A 17,495-nucleotide genomic window follows, 5' to 3' on the forward strand; every position below is an offset into this window, starting at 1 on the left:
GGCAGAGCCGTGAAAAATGTTTGCAGTCATAATAATACAGATGCTATTTGTTTTCAACTAAGGACAAAGCTTTTAACAACTTGGTTGTTGTGCAGGACAATGTGAGTATTAACAATCTAATGATAGGAAAATGTAGTTAATAGCAGAAGGTGAAAAGTGAGTTAAAAAGGTAGAAACAAGGGGGCTAATGGTGTGCTGGCAAGAGTGCAGACTCTGGACCAGACCCCTGGGTTTAAATCCTGGGTTCATTCCTGCCTCCAGTGCAATGCTGGGTAAAATTCTGGACTCCTGTTTTGTTTGTGTGTTTGTTTGTTTGTAAAACAGTGGTGGAAACGAATGTTAGAAGCTTGTGAATCTTAATGAATTCATGTGTGCTCAACTCTTAGGACAGTGCCTGGCCACAGTAAGCTTTGTGGTCATTATCATCATTATCATGAGACATTCAAGATACATATTTTAAAATTTAATGAAAAGAAATAGAAATATAAAAGTTCAATGTTTACCAACTGAAGAACCAAAATTAACATAGAAAAGAGGCAGGTTTGGTTTTAAATGAGCAGTTTTTTCATCCTTCATAGCAAGATGTTGACAGATAACTAAAATTAGATTAAATGCCACTTCTCAACCAGAAGTAGCATTAGAATCCTCAAGAGTAAATTCCTTTATAAACCAGAAATGGAGAAAGTTCCCAAAGTGTGACTCAAAAACCAGAAACAGTGAGGGCAAAGGATTGGTGAATTTGATATCTTTTGAACCATACATCATGGAGCATGCATAAGGAAAAAAATCCCCATAAGAAAATTTAAAAGACAAAGGACAAGCTTGGGAAAAGTATTTGCAACTCATATCAGACACCAAGGATTAATGTCACTAATATTTGAAGAGCTTCTAAATTACTTAGAAAGGAAGAGTCTTCAAAAGATAACAAAACATTTACAAAACTGAAATGAAAATGACCTTCAGCACAGGAAGGAAATGTTCAGACTTCCTCATCATAAGAGAATTGCAGCTGTAACGTGTATTGAGATGCCGTTTCTCACCTTTTAGATTACCAAAAATCTGAAAGTTGACAGCATACTCACGTGGTAAGGCTATGGGGCAAACAGGCACACTCATACATTTTCTGCTAAAGCAGACCTCTGTGGAGGAGTATTTGGCAGTATCTGGCCAAATTAAATACTCATTTGTCCTTTGACCCAACAGGCCTATTTCTAGGAATCCATCTCAAAGATCCACTGATCAAAATACAAAAATATATGTTTATTTATTGCAGCATTCTTTGTAAAGCAAAAGACTAAAAGCAAACCATATGCTTATCAATATGAGACTTGTTGAAAAAACTATGGTGTTTCCACAAAGCGAATATTAGGCAGCTGTAGAAAGTTGTGAAGAGAACTTCCATACACTTCTATACAGTGATGCCAAGGGGACACAGATGGCCCTCTGTATACTCTGGTCTAGCATCTGTTGTTGGTTGAATCAAAAACACTCAGGGCTGGGCGAGGTGGCTCACACCTGTAATCTCAGCACTTTGGGAGGCTGATATTGGAGGATTGCTTGAGGCCAGTAGTGCGAGACCAGCCTGGTCAACATAGCACAACCCCATCTGTGTTTTCTTAATATATTACTTAAAAAAATTCAGAAAAACCCAATAACAATACAACAATTAAAAAAATACAAATTTTAAAATACAGCATATTAACTATGTAGCATTTATATTGTATTTGGTGTTAAGTCATCTAGAGATGCTTTAAAGCATAGTTATGCTGTATTTTTACAGTATAATGCTGTAAAAGGAAGTTTACATATGCTCTATGCAAATACTGTGCCATTTTATGTCGGGGACTTGAGTATCTGCAGATTTTTGGTATCCACAGGAGGTCCTGGAACCAATTCCCCTACAGATACTGAGGGATGACTGTGTTTACTGTTAAAATGAAAAAAGCATGTTATAAAACAATATATGTGGTCAACTACTGGTTATGGACTGAATTGTGTCCCCTCCCAAATTTATATATTGAAGTCCTAACTCCCAGGATCTCAGAATGTGACTGTATTTGGAGATTTGGTCTTTAAAATAGTTATTAATTTAAAATGAGATCCATAGGGTGGGTCCTAATCCACTCTGACTGGTGTTCTTATAAGAGGAGGAAATTCGGACCCACATAAGGACACCAGGGACGAGTGTGCGTTGAGAAATAACCATGTGAGGACACAGCAAGAAGGTGGCCATCTGAAGGCCAAGGAGAGAGGCCCCAAGAGACACCAGCCCTGCCAACACCCTGATCTTGCACTGCTAGCCTCCAGAACTGGGAGAAAATTAGTTTCTGTTGTTTGAACTACCTAGTTTGTGACATTTTATTACAGTAGCCTTACAAACTAATACATTACCCTTTGTCTAAGAAAGTAGAGTACACATATAGTTTTGATTTTTAAGTTGAAGAATAAACCAAAGAGAAATAAAAAACTGGCTATAGGGTGAAGGGAGGAGACAGGAGAGAATGTGAATGCAAGCTAGACTTCGTTAAGTGTGTACTGTTTTTCAGTTTTAATTGTGGTACCATTTAAATGTTTTACCTGACTATGAAACAAAGCTAAAACTAGTAGAAAGAGAACAATCTCTAAAAAGCGAAAGCAAAATTTGACAGATTCTTACTATGTCAAGTTGGTGGCTTAACTTCATTAATAATTTTTTCAAACCTAGAAATTTGAATATAAGGGGGATAAATCTTTTTTTTTTTTTTTTTTTTTTTTTGAGATGGAGTCTCGCTCTGTCACCCAGGCTAGAGTGCAGTGGCATGATCTCGGCTCACTGCAAGCTCCGCCTCCCGGGTTCATGCCATTCTCCTGCCTCGGCCTCCCGAGTAGCTAGGACTACAGGCACCTGCCACCACGCCCGGCTAATTTTTTATTTTTTATTTTTTAGTAGAGACTGGGTTTCACCATGTTAGCCAGGATGGTCTCGATCTGCTGACCTCGTGATCCGCCCACCTCGGCCTCCCAAAGTGCTGGGATTACAGGCGTGAGCCACTGCGCCTGGCCCTATAAGGGGGATAAATCTTAAGGACAAAAATAACTGCAAAGAAATTATAAACAGTATGAAGCACTCAATAGAAGCACTGAATTTAGAATAAAGCAAATAAGCCATTTTTCCCATCATTAAGAATCAAGATGTTCACTAAGAGACAAAAGATAAATTTTTAAATCCAACAAATTTAAAACTTTGGAAGACTAAATTTGAATTGGAAATAAGAGTAGAAACTCATTTTATTTTCCATTTAAAAGAATTGTCCAGCTGTATCCATTGATAAAGCTTAAAATTCATGAGCATCCCTGGTGCATAGATTATCATTAGACATACCAGTTAAAAGGGGTTAGGGTCCCTTGGTGAAATGGCTGCTTTCAGATTTACAACAACAAATTTAATAAGTGAGCCTGGTTGGGTCTGTACCAGAGTACAAGGAAGGATGCTAAAAAAAACTACTGGTGTCATGTTAACAGACACAAATCCATCTTCAAGGGACTTCCACTGACCAAATATGACCATCAGCATTGCAAAGCATTGAAGTACAATCATGAAATAACACATAAGTTTATTACTTTTTTTTAATTAATGGACACTTTAGAAGCTTGCTAGGATACCCACTCGTTTTTCTGATAACAGGAAAATAAAATTTGAGCTCTATTTCAGGTAAACAAATAGTTGATGAGGGAAAAGTTGTTTATAGAAGAATTTCAGGTAATAAAAGAAATGCTCAACAAAGCTGCTTAAAACGTTTGATAAAAGGCCGATGTGACATAGTAACAATCAACAGAAGAAAGAAACACCGTATAGAATGGGAGAAGATACTATAACTACAAACCATACATCTGATAAGGGGTTAATAGCCAAAATGTATAAGAAACTCAAACAGCTCATTAGCAAGAACACACCAATTTAAAAATGGGCAAAGGTCCAGAATAGACAGTTCTCAAAAGACATGCAAATGGCTAACATCACTAATCATCAGGGAAATGCAAATTAAAACCACAATGAGATATCACTGGCTATTATCAAGCAGATGAAAGATTACAAGTGTTGGAGAGGATATGGAGAAAAGGGAATCCTTTGTACACTGTCGATAGGAATGTAAATTGCTACAGCCTGTTTTGATTGGCAAAGTCAACTAAAAATATAGAACTGAATCTCTAAACAAAATGTTTTATTTGGGAAAACGTAATTGCAGTTTGGGGCAAACACACAGACCGAGGTGGTCTTTAATATGTCCTAAGAACATAGAAAGTTGGGGTTTTTAGTAGAAAAAGAAATGTTACATATTATTTAGAAAGAAAACTCACTAGCCCTAAGCAAAATTTTGGGGAGCTGGTAAACTCTGGTGAGTGATGGTGGTAGTTAAATTTAGTCTTACAGTCCCAAGTGCTTTTTTTCCCCTGGTCTCTGGACTCTAATTGTTTATGACACAGTGACTCCAAATAATCCATTTTCACAAGCCATTGTGGGAAACAGTACGGGGGTTCCTCAAAAAATTAAAAATAGAACTACCATATGATCCAGCAAATCCCACTTCTGGGTATGTATCCAAAGGAAATCAGTATATCAAAGAGCGATAACCAAGTTACAGACTCAAGATGAGTATCCATCAACAGGTGAATGGATAAAGAAAAAATATGTGTGTACACACACAACAAAATGCTATTCAGCCTTAAAGAAATCCTGTCATTTTGACAGCATAGAAGGACCTTAAGGGCATTATGTTAAGTAAAATAGTCCAGGCACAGAGAGACAAGAAGATCTTACTTACATGTGGAATCTTTAAAAAAAAAAAAAAAAAACTCACAGAAGCTGAGAATAGAATGGTGGTTGTCAGGAGGGCTAGTGGCTTGAGTGGTGGGGGATGAGGAGATGTTGGTTCAAGGGTACAAACTTTCAGTTAGGATGAGTAAGTTCTGGAGATCTGTTGTACAGCATGGTGACTAGGAAATAATAATATATATGTGAAAATTGCTAAGAGATGACATTGTAAGTGTTCTTACCATAAAATAATTATGTGAAGTGGTGGATATGTTAGTTTAATCATTTCCCAATGTATACATATGTCAAAACCTCTCATCCACCATGCTATCTGCAATTTTTAATTTGTTGGTTATACAATCGTATTCAAATTTGTCCATCAAAACTGAATCTAATCAAGCTTCTAGATCTAATTACCAATTTATAGGACATGGAGGAACATAGACTCACCTACTGTAGTGAGCCAAATCTAGGACTTGGCTAATTCTATAGGAAAGATGCCTCAATTTACTCACCAAATAAATGTCAAGGGAAGTAAAAGAAGGAGCCATAGAATAAAAGAGACTAAAAGACATGAATCAAATGGTATGTGTGGAGATCTTATTGGGGTCCTGATTAGAACAGTTGTTTTAGAAAAAGAAATTATGGGCCAAGGGAGAAATTTGAACTTTGAGGAGATACTAGGGAAAATTGCCGTCATGGTTTTTGTGTTTTGTTGAATTTTGTTTTGTTTTGTTGGAATGGAGTCTCGCTCTGTCGCCCAGGCTGGAGTTCAGTGGCATGGTCTCGGCTCACTGCAACCTCCTCCTCCCCAGTTCAAGTGATTCTCCTGCCTCAGCCTCCCCAGTAGCTGGGACTACAGGTGTGCACCACCATGCTCAGCTAATTTTTGTATTTTTAGTAGAGACAGGGTTTCACTATGTTGGCCTGGCTGGTCTCAAACCCCTGTCCTCAGGTAATCTGCACCACCCGCCTCCCCGCCGAGGCCTCCCAAAGTGCTGGGATTACGGATATGAGCCTCTATCCCTGGTGTACATTTTAAGTTTTGTGATCATTTTGGATACACACACTCTTCTAAGAAGTAATGCAGAAAGATCCCAAGTACCCTTTACCTAGTTTCCCCCAATTGTGACATCTTGCGAAACCATAGTTCAGTGTCGTAGCCAAGATATTGATACAGCTGAGATCCAGACAGCTCTCCCATGGCCCTTTGTAGCTACATCCACTTCCTACCCATAACCCCGCCTCATCCCCTGGCAACCACTAATCTTTCTTCATTCCTACAGTTTTGTCATTTCGAAAAGGTTACCCAAATGGAGTCAGGTACTGTGTAACTCGGGGACTGGCTTTTTCACTCAGCATAATTCTCTGGAGATTTGTCCAGGTTGTTATGTGTATCAGTAGTTCTTTTTATTGTTGAACCATATTTGTAATTGTCTCTAATAGAAAAAGAACCTTTAACTCTTCAAGACACTGCAGGATTTTCAGATGAAATGATGTGTAATGTCTGGGATTTGCTTTAAAATAATCTGGGGTTAGGGGAGTATAGATGAATCATGATTTCTATGTGCTAGTAATTGGTGAAGTAGCTGATGGGTACCTGCGGTTCTGTACTTTTTGGGTGTTTGAAATTTTCCATTATCAAAAGTTAAAAATAAAGCAGTATGAGCCCTTTATCAGAGAGAGAGAGCTAACTGCAAGAGCTAAAAGTGGAGCCAGCAGATAAGTAAGCAACAGGGGCAGGCAAGTGTGTCCTTGATCACCGTAACCTTTCCTATATGGTGTGATTTGTTGCCATGTCCATGAATTTTGTTGTTGTTGTTGTTGTTGTTTTTGAGACAGAGTCTCTCTCTGTCACCCAGGTGGAGTGCAGTGGCTCGATCTCAGCTCACTGCAGCCTCCGCCTCCCAGGCTCAAGTGATTCTCCTGCCTCAGGCTTCCCTAGTAGCTGGGAGTACAGGGCGCACCACCACACCCAGCTAATTTTTGTATTTTTGGTAGAGACGGGGTTTTGTCATGTTGCCCAGGCTTGTCTCGAATTCCTGAGCTCAAGCTACCCACCCACCTCGGCCTCCCAAAGTGTTGGGATTAAGGGCATGAGCCACTGTGCTGGCCTGAATTAGTTTTAAAAAATTTTAAAGCTATTCTCTGAAAATAATTTAAAGAAGTCTTAATTATGCAAATAAGACAAAAGATAAACATTTACTTCTGCTTCCTGACCTCCTTCACTGTGTGAGAAGAGGAATCAGTGATTTTGGAGTAAACGGAATTGCTTTAGGGACAATCCCTTCAGTTGTTCTTCGGCTATTCTAAGCCATAATCCACCCTAACCATTTATTTATCAAATGGCTTCCCCCGGGGGTTCCAAGCATATACAACTTCTTCTGTTATTACACTATCAGCAAGGCTTTTGTACTGTGGTGAATTCAGATTTTGATAAGTTTGTGGCCTTTGCTGATGAAATCTTCTCATGACTAAGATCAGCTCTGCCAGATGTATTTTCAGAACAGACAGACCTGAGGTGCTTTAATTGTTCTTTTTTGGGAGAGGTGGGGTGGTAATATACTTCTCTTGGCCCATGACCATGAAAAAACAGAAATTTAGTCTTTCAATCATGTTGAGCAAATTTTAGGTAAGCTTAGCTGTACTTCTTTGACCATTCATTCATTCATTCATTCATATTTGTGGAGTAGCCACTGTGTGCTTGGCACTGTTGTAGATCCAGGGTCGTGATTTCCAAAATCATGTGAAGAGGGGATCTTTTTTTTTTTAACCCATATATCAGAAGCTGTTCTGGCGATTATAATCTGGTGGCATTGCCCACAGTGTATTAACTGACCACACTGGGTCTATGCCCTACAATAATACTAATAACATAATTTAATATTAAAAATTAAAAGTATGTGAAGTAATGGATATATTCATTAGCTTGATTTAATCATTCCACAGTGCATACATATATCAAAGCATGGTGTTGTATGCCATATGTATATTCAATTTTTGTCAATTAAAATTTTTTTTTCTATCTTTTAAAAAGGGTCACTCTGTTGCCCAGGCTGGAGTGCAATGGTGCGATCATAACTCACCGCCGCCTCAGCCTCCTGTGTTCAAGCAGTCCTCCCGCCTCAGCCTCCTGAGGAGCTAGGATTACATGTGTGTGCCACCATGCCTGGCTAAAAACAATAAAGTTGTAATATTTTTCCTCATATTAACTCTCAAGTAATGGAAAAGAATTTGAAAGAACAAGATAGCTTTTACCATGGGTCAGGCCCTACATTAACCAGCTGTATCACATGTCAACTCATTTAATACTCCCCACAGCTTTATGTGGAGTGTGCTGTTGTGATTTCTGTTTTGCAGAGGAGAATGAGGTACAGAAGGTTGACTTGCCCAGGGTTATAAAACAGTTAAGTAACAGAGTCAAGACTTTAACCCAAAGTATCTGCCACCAGAGGCTAATTTTTTTTTTTTTTTTTTTTTTGCAACTTATCTGTGAGCCCCAAGATTTTTCTTTTCTCTTGGCTTTCAGGTTCATTGACCAAGCCAGCATTTCCCCAACTGTTCCACGGAATGTCAACAGATGTTCCATGAAAAAAATATTTACTGGAAAAATATTTAACCCAGCATTTTCCTAATGTGTATAGAGATTATTTATACTGTGGACTTCTCATAGAATTTCATGTTAAATGTACACTGTAAATCACCAGGAGGAACATTCATCTTGTACAGTTCTAAAATTATTTTTCCGTGGAATGTTTTGTTTTCACAGGATATCTATAGATTTCTCAAGGAGCACATAGTTTTGTGCCATTTCTGTACTCTTGAATCTCACCATTAGTTTCACCTATATATTCTGTGCTGTCACCCAAATGACCTTTCTTAAATTTAAGATCAAACATTGACACTCTCGAAGTCACCATGCAGTGAGCCTTCATTGCTTTCATTCAAGTCACTGGCAAGGGCTCTGCTCCTGCCACTCCTGCATGGATCCACGGGCCGGGCCATGTCTTGCTGCATGCAGCCCTGCACCTGTGCTGTGCTGTCTCACTTTGAGTTCATGCACATGGCATTCCCTTCTCTTTGAAAAGCCTTTCTGCATCGCCCCCATAATAGGCCAAAACAGCCCTTGCTTGTTTGAGATTTGACTTAGACATTACATTTTCCGTGGAGCCAATCTTCAACACCTCCTGCAGGCCGGGTACCCATCTTCACAGTTCACACAGCCTGTCATGGTGCGTGTGTATGGTCACTCCTTTACTTTACACCAGCAGCTCCTTGAAGAACACATCCTCTTTGCTTCCAGATCCCACACCTGGCAAGTTATTACCTGGCGCACAGCAGTCTCAATAAATGTGTGAATGAATTCTACTTTCCGGATGTTTGTTTTTGTTTTTGTTTTGTTTTGTTTTGTTTTGTTTTTTTGAGACGGAGTCTCACTGTCGCCAGGCTGGAGTGCAGTGGCGCGATCTCGGCTCACTGCAACCTCTGCCTCCCTGGTTCATGCAATTCTCCTGCCTCAGTCTCCTGAGTAGCTGGGACTACAGGTGCATGCCACCACGCCCAGTTAATTTTTGTATTTTTAGTAGAGACGGCTTTCACCATGTTGGCCAGGATGGTCTCGATCTCCTGACCTTGTGATCTGACCACCTCGGCCTCCCAAAGGGCTGGGATTACAGGCATGAGCCACCACGCCTGGCCTGTGTTAATTGTTAATATGTTTCATGTTGGCCCTAAATTCTGGTTCTCTTCAACATTGTCACATTGAATATATTTCATTCCTTTCGCCTATAACAGTCTGTCTTTCTAGTATTTCAGTACAGCATTTCCCCAAGGTCTTTTCCATATGAAACTTTTTTAAAAACATAAAACATTATTTCTTGGTTGCTGATACGTTACTCAGAATTGAATGTAATACCCCATTCCGGATATTATTAAGCGACTTTTAATTTTTATGGAAACCTACGTTTTCAGTCAATTAATGTCAGACCTTTGTCTTCCATCTTCTGCTTGTGCTTGTTAGAATCCATTTTGTTTGACTGAATCTTGAATAAGTCATCTGTTGTTTGAATCTGCAGGTTCAGCTAGCTTTGTGTTTTCTTCATATTTTACATACACACCTCCTGTTTCTTCATCCGGACCTGGGAGCATAAAGCAGTCTCCCATAGCTTGCAGTATGTAATTCACACTAGGTTAATCCTGAGTCATCATAACTGTGCGTCTTACAGATATCTCATGACATTATATCTGTGCAGTTCTAAAGCATCTTATATATTTTTTCATTTATCCAGCCCTAGTTTTGGCAAGTGCTTTGTGGAAATGTAGAAAGCTACCATACAATTTATAAACTGAATCCTGCTTTGTAGTTTATTTGACTTTGTGGAAGTTACCTGACTTCCTACCCTCGATTTAGATGCTTACAACTTTAAATGAAATATAAAAGTTATCTGTGCAATAAAGCACTGTATGAACAATAATTAGAGATATTATAGAAGTTGAAGGGTCAGACTGGGCATTGTGGCTCACACTTGTAATCCCAGCACTTTGGGAGGCCAAGGCAGGAGGATCTCTTGAGCTCAGGAATTTGTGACAAGCCTGGGCAATGTGGTGAGATCCCATCTCCACCAAAAATACAAAATAAAAAGCCAGTCGTGGTGGTGTGCACCTGTGGTCCCAGCTACTTGGGAGGCTGAGATGGGAGGCTTGCTTGAGCCCAGGGGCAGAAGTTGCAGTGAGCCGAGATCGTGCCACTGCACTCCAGCCTGGATGACAGAGTGAGACCCTGTCTCAAAAATAAATAAAAATAACTAGTTAAAGGGTCAAAATTTTACATGGTGCTACATCTTTCTCAATTGCAATGTTTTAATGCATTTTCTCAGGTTTTAAAAAGTTGCAGAAAGAAGAAAGGAAAGGGAAAGAAAAGTGTTCAGCAATCTTTATATGGGGAAAGAGACATTGCTTCTAAGAAGCCCCTCCTCAGTCCTATTCCCGAGCTGCCTGAAGTCTCTGAGATGACACCTTCCGTTCCGAGCATCCGAAGACTGGGTTCAGGTATCCTGACATTTTCCTGGTAGTTATATTTTATCTTTTCTCTTCACCCTCTTTGTTGCTATTTTACTTTTTTCACTTTTTTCCCATTCACTATGTAAAGAGTACGTAAATTTTAAAAAGCAGCGTTTCCTCACATTACCATGAGGATTTCAAATGGAGGAAACAGTCACGTGTAACTTGTAGGTGACTTAGATCCCTTTTCAGAATCTGATGGAAACTCTGGATCCTTTCCCCAGGAAAACCGAGACACAAGATTTTGCATATAATATCAGTAATAATTTCTGTGCATCCTGTTTCCTTTTGTTTTTTAAAGCATTTTGTGAAAATAAATTCCATTTGGTGGTGTAGTCCATCGTTGAAAGTGAACGAGAGCTGGGGCACCTGCCTGTGATCCCAACCATTTGGGAGCCTAAGGCTGAAGGATTGCTTGAGTTCAGGAGTTTGAGGCCAGCCTGGGCAACATAGCAAGACCCCATCTCTTAAAAAAAAAAAGGAACAAAAAAAGTCAATGAGGTGATGATTCAGTAATATGTATACCTTATATGAGTTAAGGACAATGATGTTTTGTTAGAGTTGGCACTACTGAGTGTTTTCTAAAAATAATACATATAAATTGAGCTTGATTACCTTGAAAGTTATTTTATTATCAAGTCAGTTGATGTATGGGGTAGATAAAAAATGGATTGGAATTGTTTCTGGTTTCTAATGCCCAAATTTTAAATGGACTGAATCTTGCTGAAAATAATAAGGATTTTTTTTTTTTTTTTTAAATTTTTAGTAGAGATGGGGTGTCCCTGAGTTGCCCAGGCTGGTCTGAAACTCTTGGGCTCAAACAATCTTCCTGCCTCAGCCTCCCAAACTACTGATATTACAGGCAAGAGCCACGCTGTCTTGCCTGAAAATGATAATGTGTGTCCATTTGGTGTGTTGATTTGTATAGAATCATTTTTTAAATGGCTACCTTTGTCAATCATCAGATATTTATAGCCTACCTCCTATTTGCAGTATACCATACAAGATTAATAATAGACTTGAGGATGAATGAGGTACATGCCACCATTGACTCCTGGCTTCTGCGTCCTGCTTAACATTAGGATAGCACAGGAGTTTAAATAAACAGCCACCCCTCTGTCGCATACACCCTGGCTCACACTCTTCTCCTGCCATGCTTTCTCACAGGCGGTGTTGTGACAGGGCATCCACCACTCTACCTTTAATCTGACCTAATGTTGCTTATCTTCCAAGATTTTGCTGTATTGTCTGTTTTTCCAGGAATACTCTGCGACATACTTCCATCACCTAGTTTTATGATGATCTATTTTCTATGTTCCCCTGCTCCCTAAAACTTCAGTCTCCTTGAGAGTGGAAACTTTAAGTCTTATTTTCATTACATCTCTAGTTCTTAACAGTTTTTCAAAAGATGTTTAAACAGTGACTGTAGTAAAATTTTCCATGTTGTATCCTATTAGAGAATTTATTTTTTAAAATACTTAAAGCATTTTTTGTCTGTAACCAGTGGTATCACCTGCTACATGGGTTTAAAGCAATTCAGCTGCTTCCTTCCTTTATCTTCTCTATCTCTTTCTCTTTTTCCTTTCCTCTCTCCCTATATCTTCTTTACCTTCCTTCTCTAGTATGTTGGATTTTATGCAAAATACATATCTTTTTGTTTGTTTGTTTGTTTTTAGAGATGGAGTCTCACTCTGTCGCCCAGCCTGGAGTGCAGTGACTCAGTCTTGGCTCACTGCAACCTCCACCTCCTGGGTACCAGCAATTCTCCTGCTTCAGCCTCCCAGGTAGCTGGGACTACAAGTGCGCACCATCATGCCTGGCTAATTTTGTATTTTTAGTAGAGACGGGGTTTCACCATGTTGGCCAGGCTGTTCTCAAACTCCTGACCTCAGGTAATCCACCTGCCTCGGCCTCCCAAAGTGCTGGGATTACAGGCGTGAGCCACTGTGCTCGGCCATAAATATCAATTTTTAAAGCTGTCTAAAGAGCCCAACTAACATTGGTTGGCACTGAGTGGACACTGACCTGTTTAATCTCTAGCTTTAAGTGACATGATTTTAAGTACCTTAATCATGGATATATTTTTAAATGGAAACATTGTTTTTTTAGACTTTTGGCTCAACTTATGTTTTATATTTTTTTAGTTTTTATTTTGTTTAAAACACTTTATTCATTTGACTGGCCACTTAAAAACATCATCTGAGGTATCAAAAAAGATTGCATCTAATAGTTAGTTCTAAGATTTAGAACTCATAAAGCCTGAACTCATGTGGGCTATGTTACTTACCAATCTGATGATGGTTTTTCCACCTCTGATGTGCCAGAAACACATGAAAGGCTACCCACACATGTCTTCCTGGAGGATATTTAGTCAAAGGCTGAGGAATTAAGGGTCGATTTTTATAATATTGAAACAAACCTGGTTCTGTTTGGGAGTACAGTGCACTTTATAGTAATTTTTAACAAAGGGCATGAGACCTGAGTGTCTTCAGGCATGCTGTTTTAGCTCATAAGTCCTCAAATACCCCAGAATTCCAAATTTTCCCTCCCCTGTTTCGGAGGATACATTGGTAGAAAGTTTCAGAAGCATAATGTTGCCCATTTGCAGTCATTCATTTTCAGGGAAATGGGAAATGTCACTGCCTCATACTCATGGACCTTGTAGCACAGGAAGGGTGTTAGAATGGAGGAAGCTGTTTCAGATGCTGTTCTCATTTTCATGGTTTGAGGTTATATGCTTTATTAATTCATGTGTTGAATACCTATTTTCTTAACCTGTGGATCGTGGGAGAACTAAAAGGAGGAGGAGGATGACAGATGGGCAAGCACGGTGTAACATTTGTGGGTCTTGTGAATGCTTAAAACACAAAAACAAAACAGGTCACCTGATTATTTAATAAATGTAAAGTTCATTCCCATTGTTACTTTTTAATTAGATTTAAACCTATTTACATGCCCATAGGTTATTTCAGTTCAAATGGCAAACTGGAAGAAGTGAAGACTCCTAAAAATCCAGTGAAAAGAAAGGATCTTTTGCCTCATGACCCAGATTTGCGTATGCATCAAGGCTATGATAAATATGATGTGTCTGAATTCTGCTCTTATATAAAAAGTTCCTCATCGCTTGGCAGTGCTACTTCTGATGAAGATCCAAATACAAATATAATGAACATTAATGAAAATAAAAATATTCCAAAAGCAAAAAATAAGTCAGAAAGTGAAAATGAACCAAAAGCTGGAACTGACAGTCCTGTTTCTTGTGCTTCTGTAACTGAAGAACGTGTAGCATCAGATAGTCCCAAACCTGCTCTGACCCTGCAGCAGGGTCAAGAATTTTCTGCTGCTGGTCAAAATGCAGAAAACCTTTGTCAGTTCTTTAAAATTTCACCGGATTTAAACATAAAGTGTGAAAGAAAGGATGACTTCTTAGGAGCTGCAGAAGGAAAACTGCAATGCAATCGTTTAATGCCTAATGCACAAAAAGACTGTCATTGTTTAGGAGATGTCTTAATTGAAAATATGAAAGAATCTAAAAGCCAGAGTGAGGATTTGGGAAGAAAACCCATGGAAAGTAGCAGTGTTGTGAGTTGCAGAGACAGGAAAGATAGAAGACGCTCCATGTGTTATTCTGATGGTCAGAGTTTACATTTGGAAAAAAATGGAAATCACACACCATCCTCCAGTGTGGGCAGCTCTGTAGAAATTAGTTTAGAAAATTCTGAACTGTTTAAAGATTTGTCTGATGCCATTGAGCAAACCTTTCAGAGGAGAAATAGCCAAACCAAAGTGCGACGTAGCACGAGGCTACAGAAGGATTTAGAAAACGAAGGGCTTGTATGGATTTCACTTCCACTTCCTTCCACTTCCCAAAAAGCCAAAAGAAGAACAATATGTACATTTGACAGCAGTGGATTTGAAAGTATGTCTCTCAGAAAAGAAGCTGTGTCCTCCAGACAAAAACCGCAGATGGCACCTCCCGTCTCAGATCCAGAAAACAGCCAGGGCCCTGCTGCTGGTTCTTCCGATGAACCTGGTAAGAGGAGGAAGAGCTTTTGTATATCTACACTTGCAAATACTAAAGCCACTTCCCAGTTCAAAGGCTACCGGAGAAGATCCTCTCTTAATGGGAAGGGAGAGAGCTCTCTGACTGCCTTGGAAAGGATTGAACATAATGGAGAAAGAAAGCAGTAATTGACATTTCCTGCAGAGTCTGTGGCAAGAGGGAAAGTAACCATCTATGCTGAAATGATCTGTCTAGTTCCCATTCTCTGTTCAACCTCAGTGTTTCAAAAGTTCCTAATAAATAAACTCATATGAGTTGAACCTACTTTTATGTAGAAATAAATAAGTTTCTTCATCATTCAGATAGAAAACATTCTATTAAATATATTCTTCTTCCACCAGAGAGTAAATGCTTTATTACTACTTTGCTAAAAGGGTTATTTTTAGGCCCAAGAAGACATCTCTCAATTTTTAGACTTTTTTTTAGCATATATATTTTTAAGTACATATTTACCACTGAAGTCTTAGACTCTGTTGTTAGAAGCATCTTTTAGAATTGGCTGATTTTATCTGGATAAGAGGTTTGTTTTTTTTGTTTGTTTGTTTTTCTTTTTTTTCCCCACAAAAGATAAATTGATAGAATTAATGGAACTTTATGAAAATTGAAGGAAATATAAACTTGAAGACTTAAAGCGGGTAAGATATATATTTTTCTTTAGAAAAAAAAAAACCTGGCTATAAATTTTAACTAACAAAAGTTGAAATTATAAAACTTGTTTTCCTTTTGGTTAAATTTAAGAGAAGACTTGATGACTTGTTTTATCTGTCTCAAATGAGATTTTTATTTTAATAGTTTAAATCCTAAACAAGAAATTTCAGAAAATTCTTTCAGTAACCACAGTCTTATAAATTCATCATTATAAATGAATATATAATTTAGAAATAACTCTGATGTGAAACTATTCATTCCTTTAAACAAGATTCCTATATATTTTGTTGTGTGTTGGGGGGAGGATTTTTTTTTTTTTTTTTTTTTTGGTGAAAATACAGCAGCTCAGTTAAAGACTGGGCTCTCAGATTTTTCTAATTAGTCACAGGCAGTTTGGGACTTAATTCATGGTTTTCCATTAAAAGTTTTGAAAACCAAAAACTCACTGATAAAATTAGTTTACTAACCTGAAGTGTGGCAGTAGGTCACTGATTTTTTAACACTGAGTTTTCCAGCGGTTCTTTTTTTTTTTTTTTTAATAATATCTGGCACTTGACTTGGTTTCTCTAGCTTTTGCAACATCTCCTATGGCTGTTTTGGTGATAGCAGTTTGAAAAACTAAATTGCTATATATCTGGAATTTATGAATGCACATAAATCATTATATCATTAAACAATTGTCTTTGAAATCCTTTAAATCATTAAACTCCCCCTCTCCATGATAGCAGAAACATGTTAACAAATAGAGCTCTCTATAAATAACACAGCAGGGAAGAAAGCTCCCGCTGGGCACCCATTTCCCCCTTCTTACATAGAGACTATTTGTTACCTTCTTGGCACCGGCAGGTCTGGAACTCCTGCTGCTAAAGACTAATGTATTTTACATTAACACTCAAAGTGATCCCCAATTTCTTCTGCTCAAGGGTGGATTGTTTTTAAAATTCTTTTATCTTTACATGTAAATTATTTATAGACTTTTTTTTTTTTCCATTTCTAGTTTGGTGTGGTTGGCAAATCTCTACCACTAAAAACAAGCTCACCATTCCCCCCCAAAAAAATGAACGAATTAGCTTCTCTGAAGCTTTCATTTTGCTGATTTTAAGAGAAAACTTTCAGAAACCTAATAAAATTGTTTTGCATTTCTACCTTGTCTAATATGAAGACTAACAACTATTGATTGTTATTTCACTCCCCGTTTTCTATGATGATATATGATCTCAATTGTATTTCAGTTTTTAAAATTACACATGCTTTGTTTTATTTCTCAAAAAGTGCTAATGAGAATGAGGGAAACGTTTCCAATCTGTGATTTGGGCATGGTTTTTCAAATGTGAAATGTTCTCTTTTTCTAGCAGCAGTTAAAAATGTAAACACACCGTTAGTTTCAAAATGTTTCATTATAAACATTTTGTTGACATTTGTCAATAACAAATAGGCATTTTTCCTAAAAAAAAAAAACAGATCTGAAAAATCAAAGCAAGTTAGATGCAGTTTTATCTACCAGGTCTCATTTGTACAAGATGTGTAAAACATTAATAATTTCTGTGTTTGGTCATTCTTGTTTTTTGTTTTGTTTTGTTTTTTGTTGTTGTTGTTTTCCCATTTGTTTTCATTCATGGTTAAATCAAAAGCTTGGCTTCAAAATGGTTTTTTTTCCTGCCGTGTTTTTTCATTGCAGTAACTAACCCTTGACGTTCTTCCATCATGTTTCTGTTCCTGTAGATTCTTGTTTCTTCCAGAAGATGGCAGCACAACCTCTGAAGTTTTTCCTTCTCTGTGCATAACCTAATGGCTGTTGCCTGTGTGGCCCTCTATTTTTACTCATTTTTCTTACATAAATAGTATGTATCAATTGAAAAACACAGAATTGTACAGAATTTAAAAGTGGAAAAATGGCATCTATCTTCCTTGCATTCCACGCAGGTGTCATCC

At 38.1% G+C, this 17,495-nt stretch overlaps 1 protein-coding gene across 7 annotated transcripts in view; it reads left to right on the forward strand.

Annotated features, from left to right (window-relative positions):
* CDCA2 (cell division cycle associated 2) overlaps window positions 1-15,179 on the forward strand; it is a 49,368-nt gene extending 34,189 nt beyond the window's left edge. For 4 of the 7 annotated variants that reach the window (XM_019032934.3, XM_055348269.2, XM_004046799.4 and 1 more), the window contains exons 14-15: window positions 10,669-10,840; window positions 13,815-15,179. In XM_019032934.3, the coding sequence (XP_018888479.3) occupies window positions 10,669-10,840; window positions 13,815-15,043 (1,401 nt within the window). In that variant the 3' untranslated portion in view covers window positions 15,044-15,179. Of the gene's footprint in view, window positions 1-10,668; window positions 10,860-13,814 lie in introns of all 7 variants that reach the window. The other 3 variants (XM_055348271.2, XM_019032935.3, XM_055348270.2) reach the window with 1 other exon arrangement.
* The last annotated feature ends 2,316 nt before the right edge of the window (window positions 15,180-17,495 follow it).

The sequence above is a fragment of the Gorilla gorilla genome, chromosome 7 (assembly GCF_029281585.2).
Source record: "Gorilla gorilla gorilla isolate KB3781 chromosome 7, NHGRI_mGorGor1-v2.1_pri, whole genome shotgun sequence".
Lineage (NCBI taxonomy): Eukaryota > Metazoa > Chordata > Mammalia > Primates > Hominidae > Gorilla > Gorilla gorilla.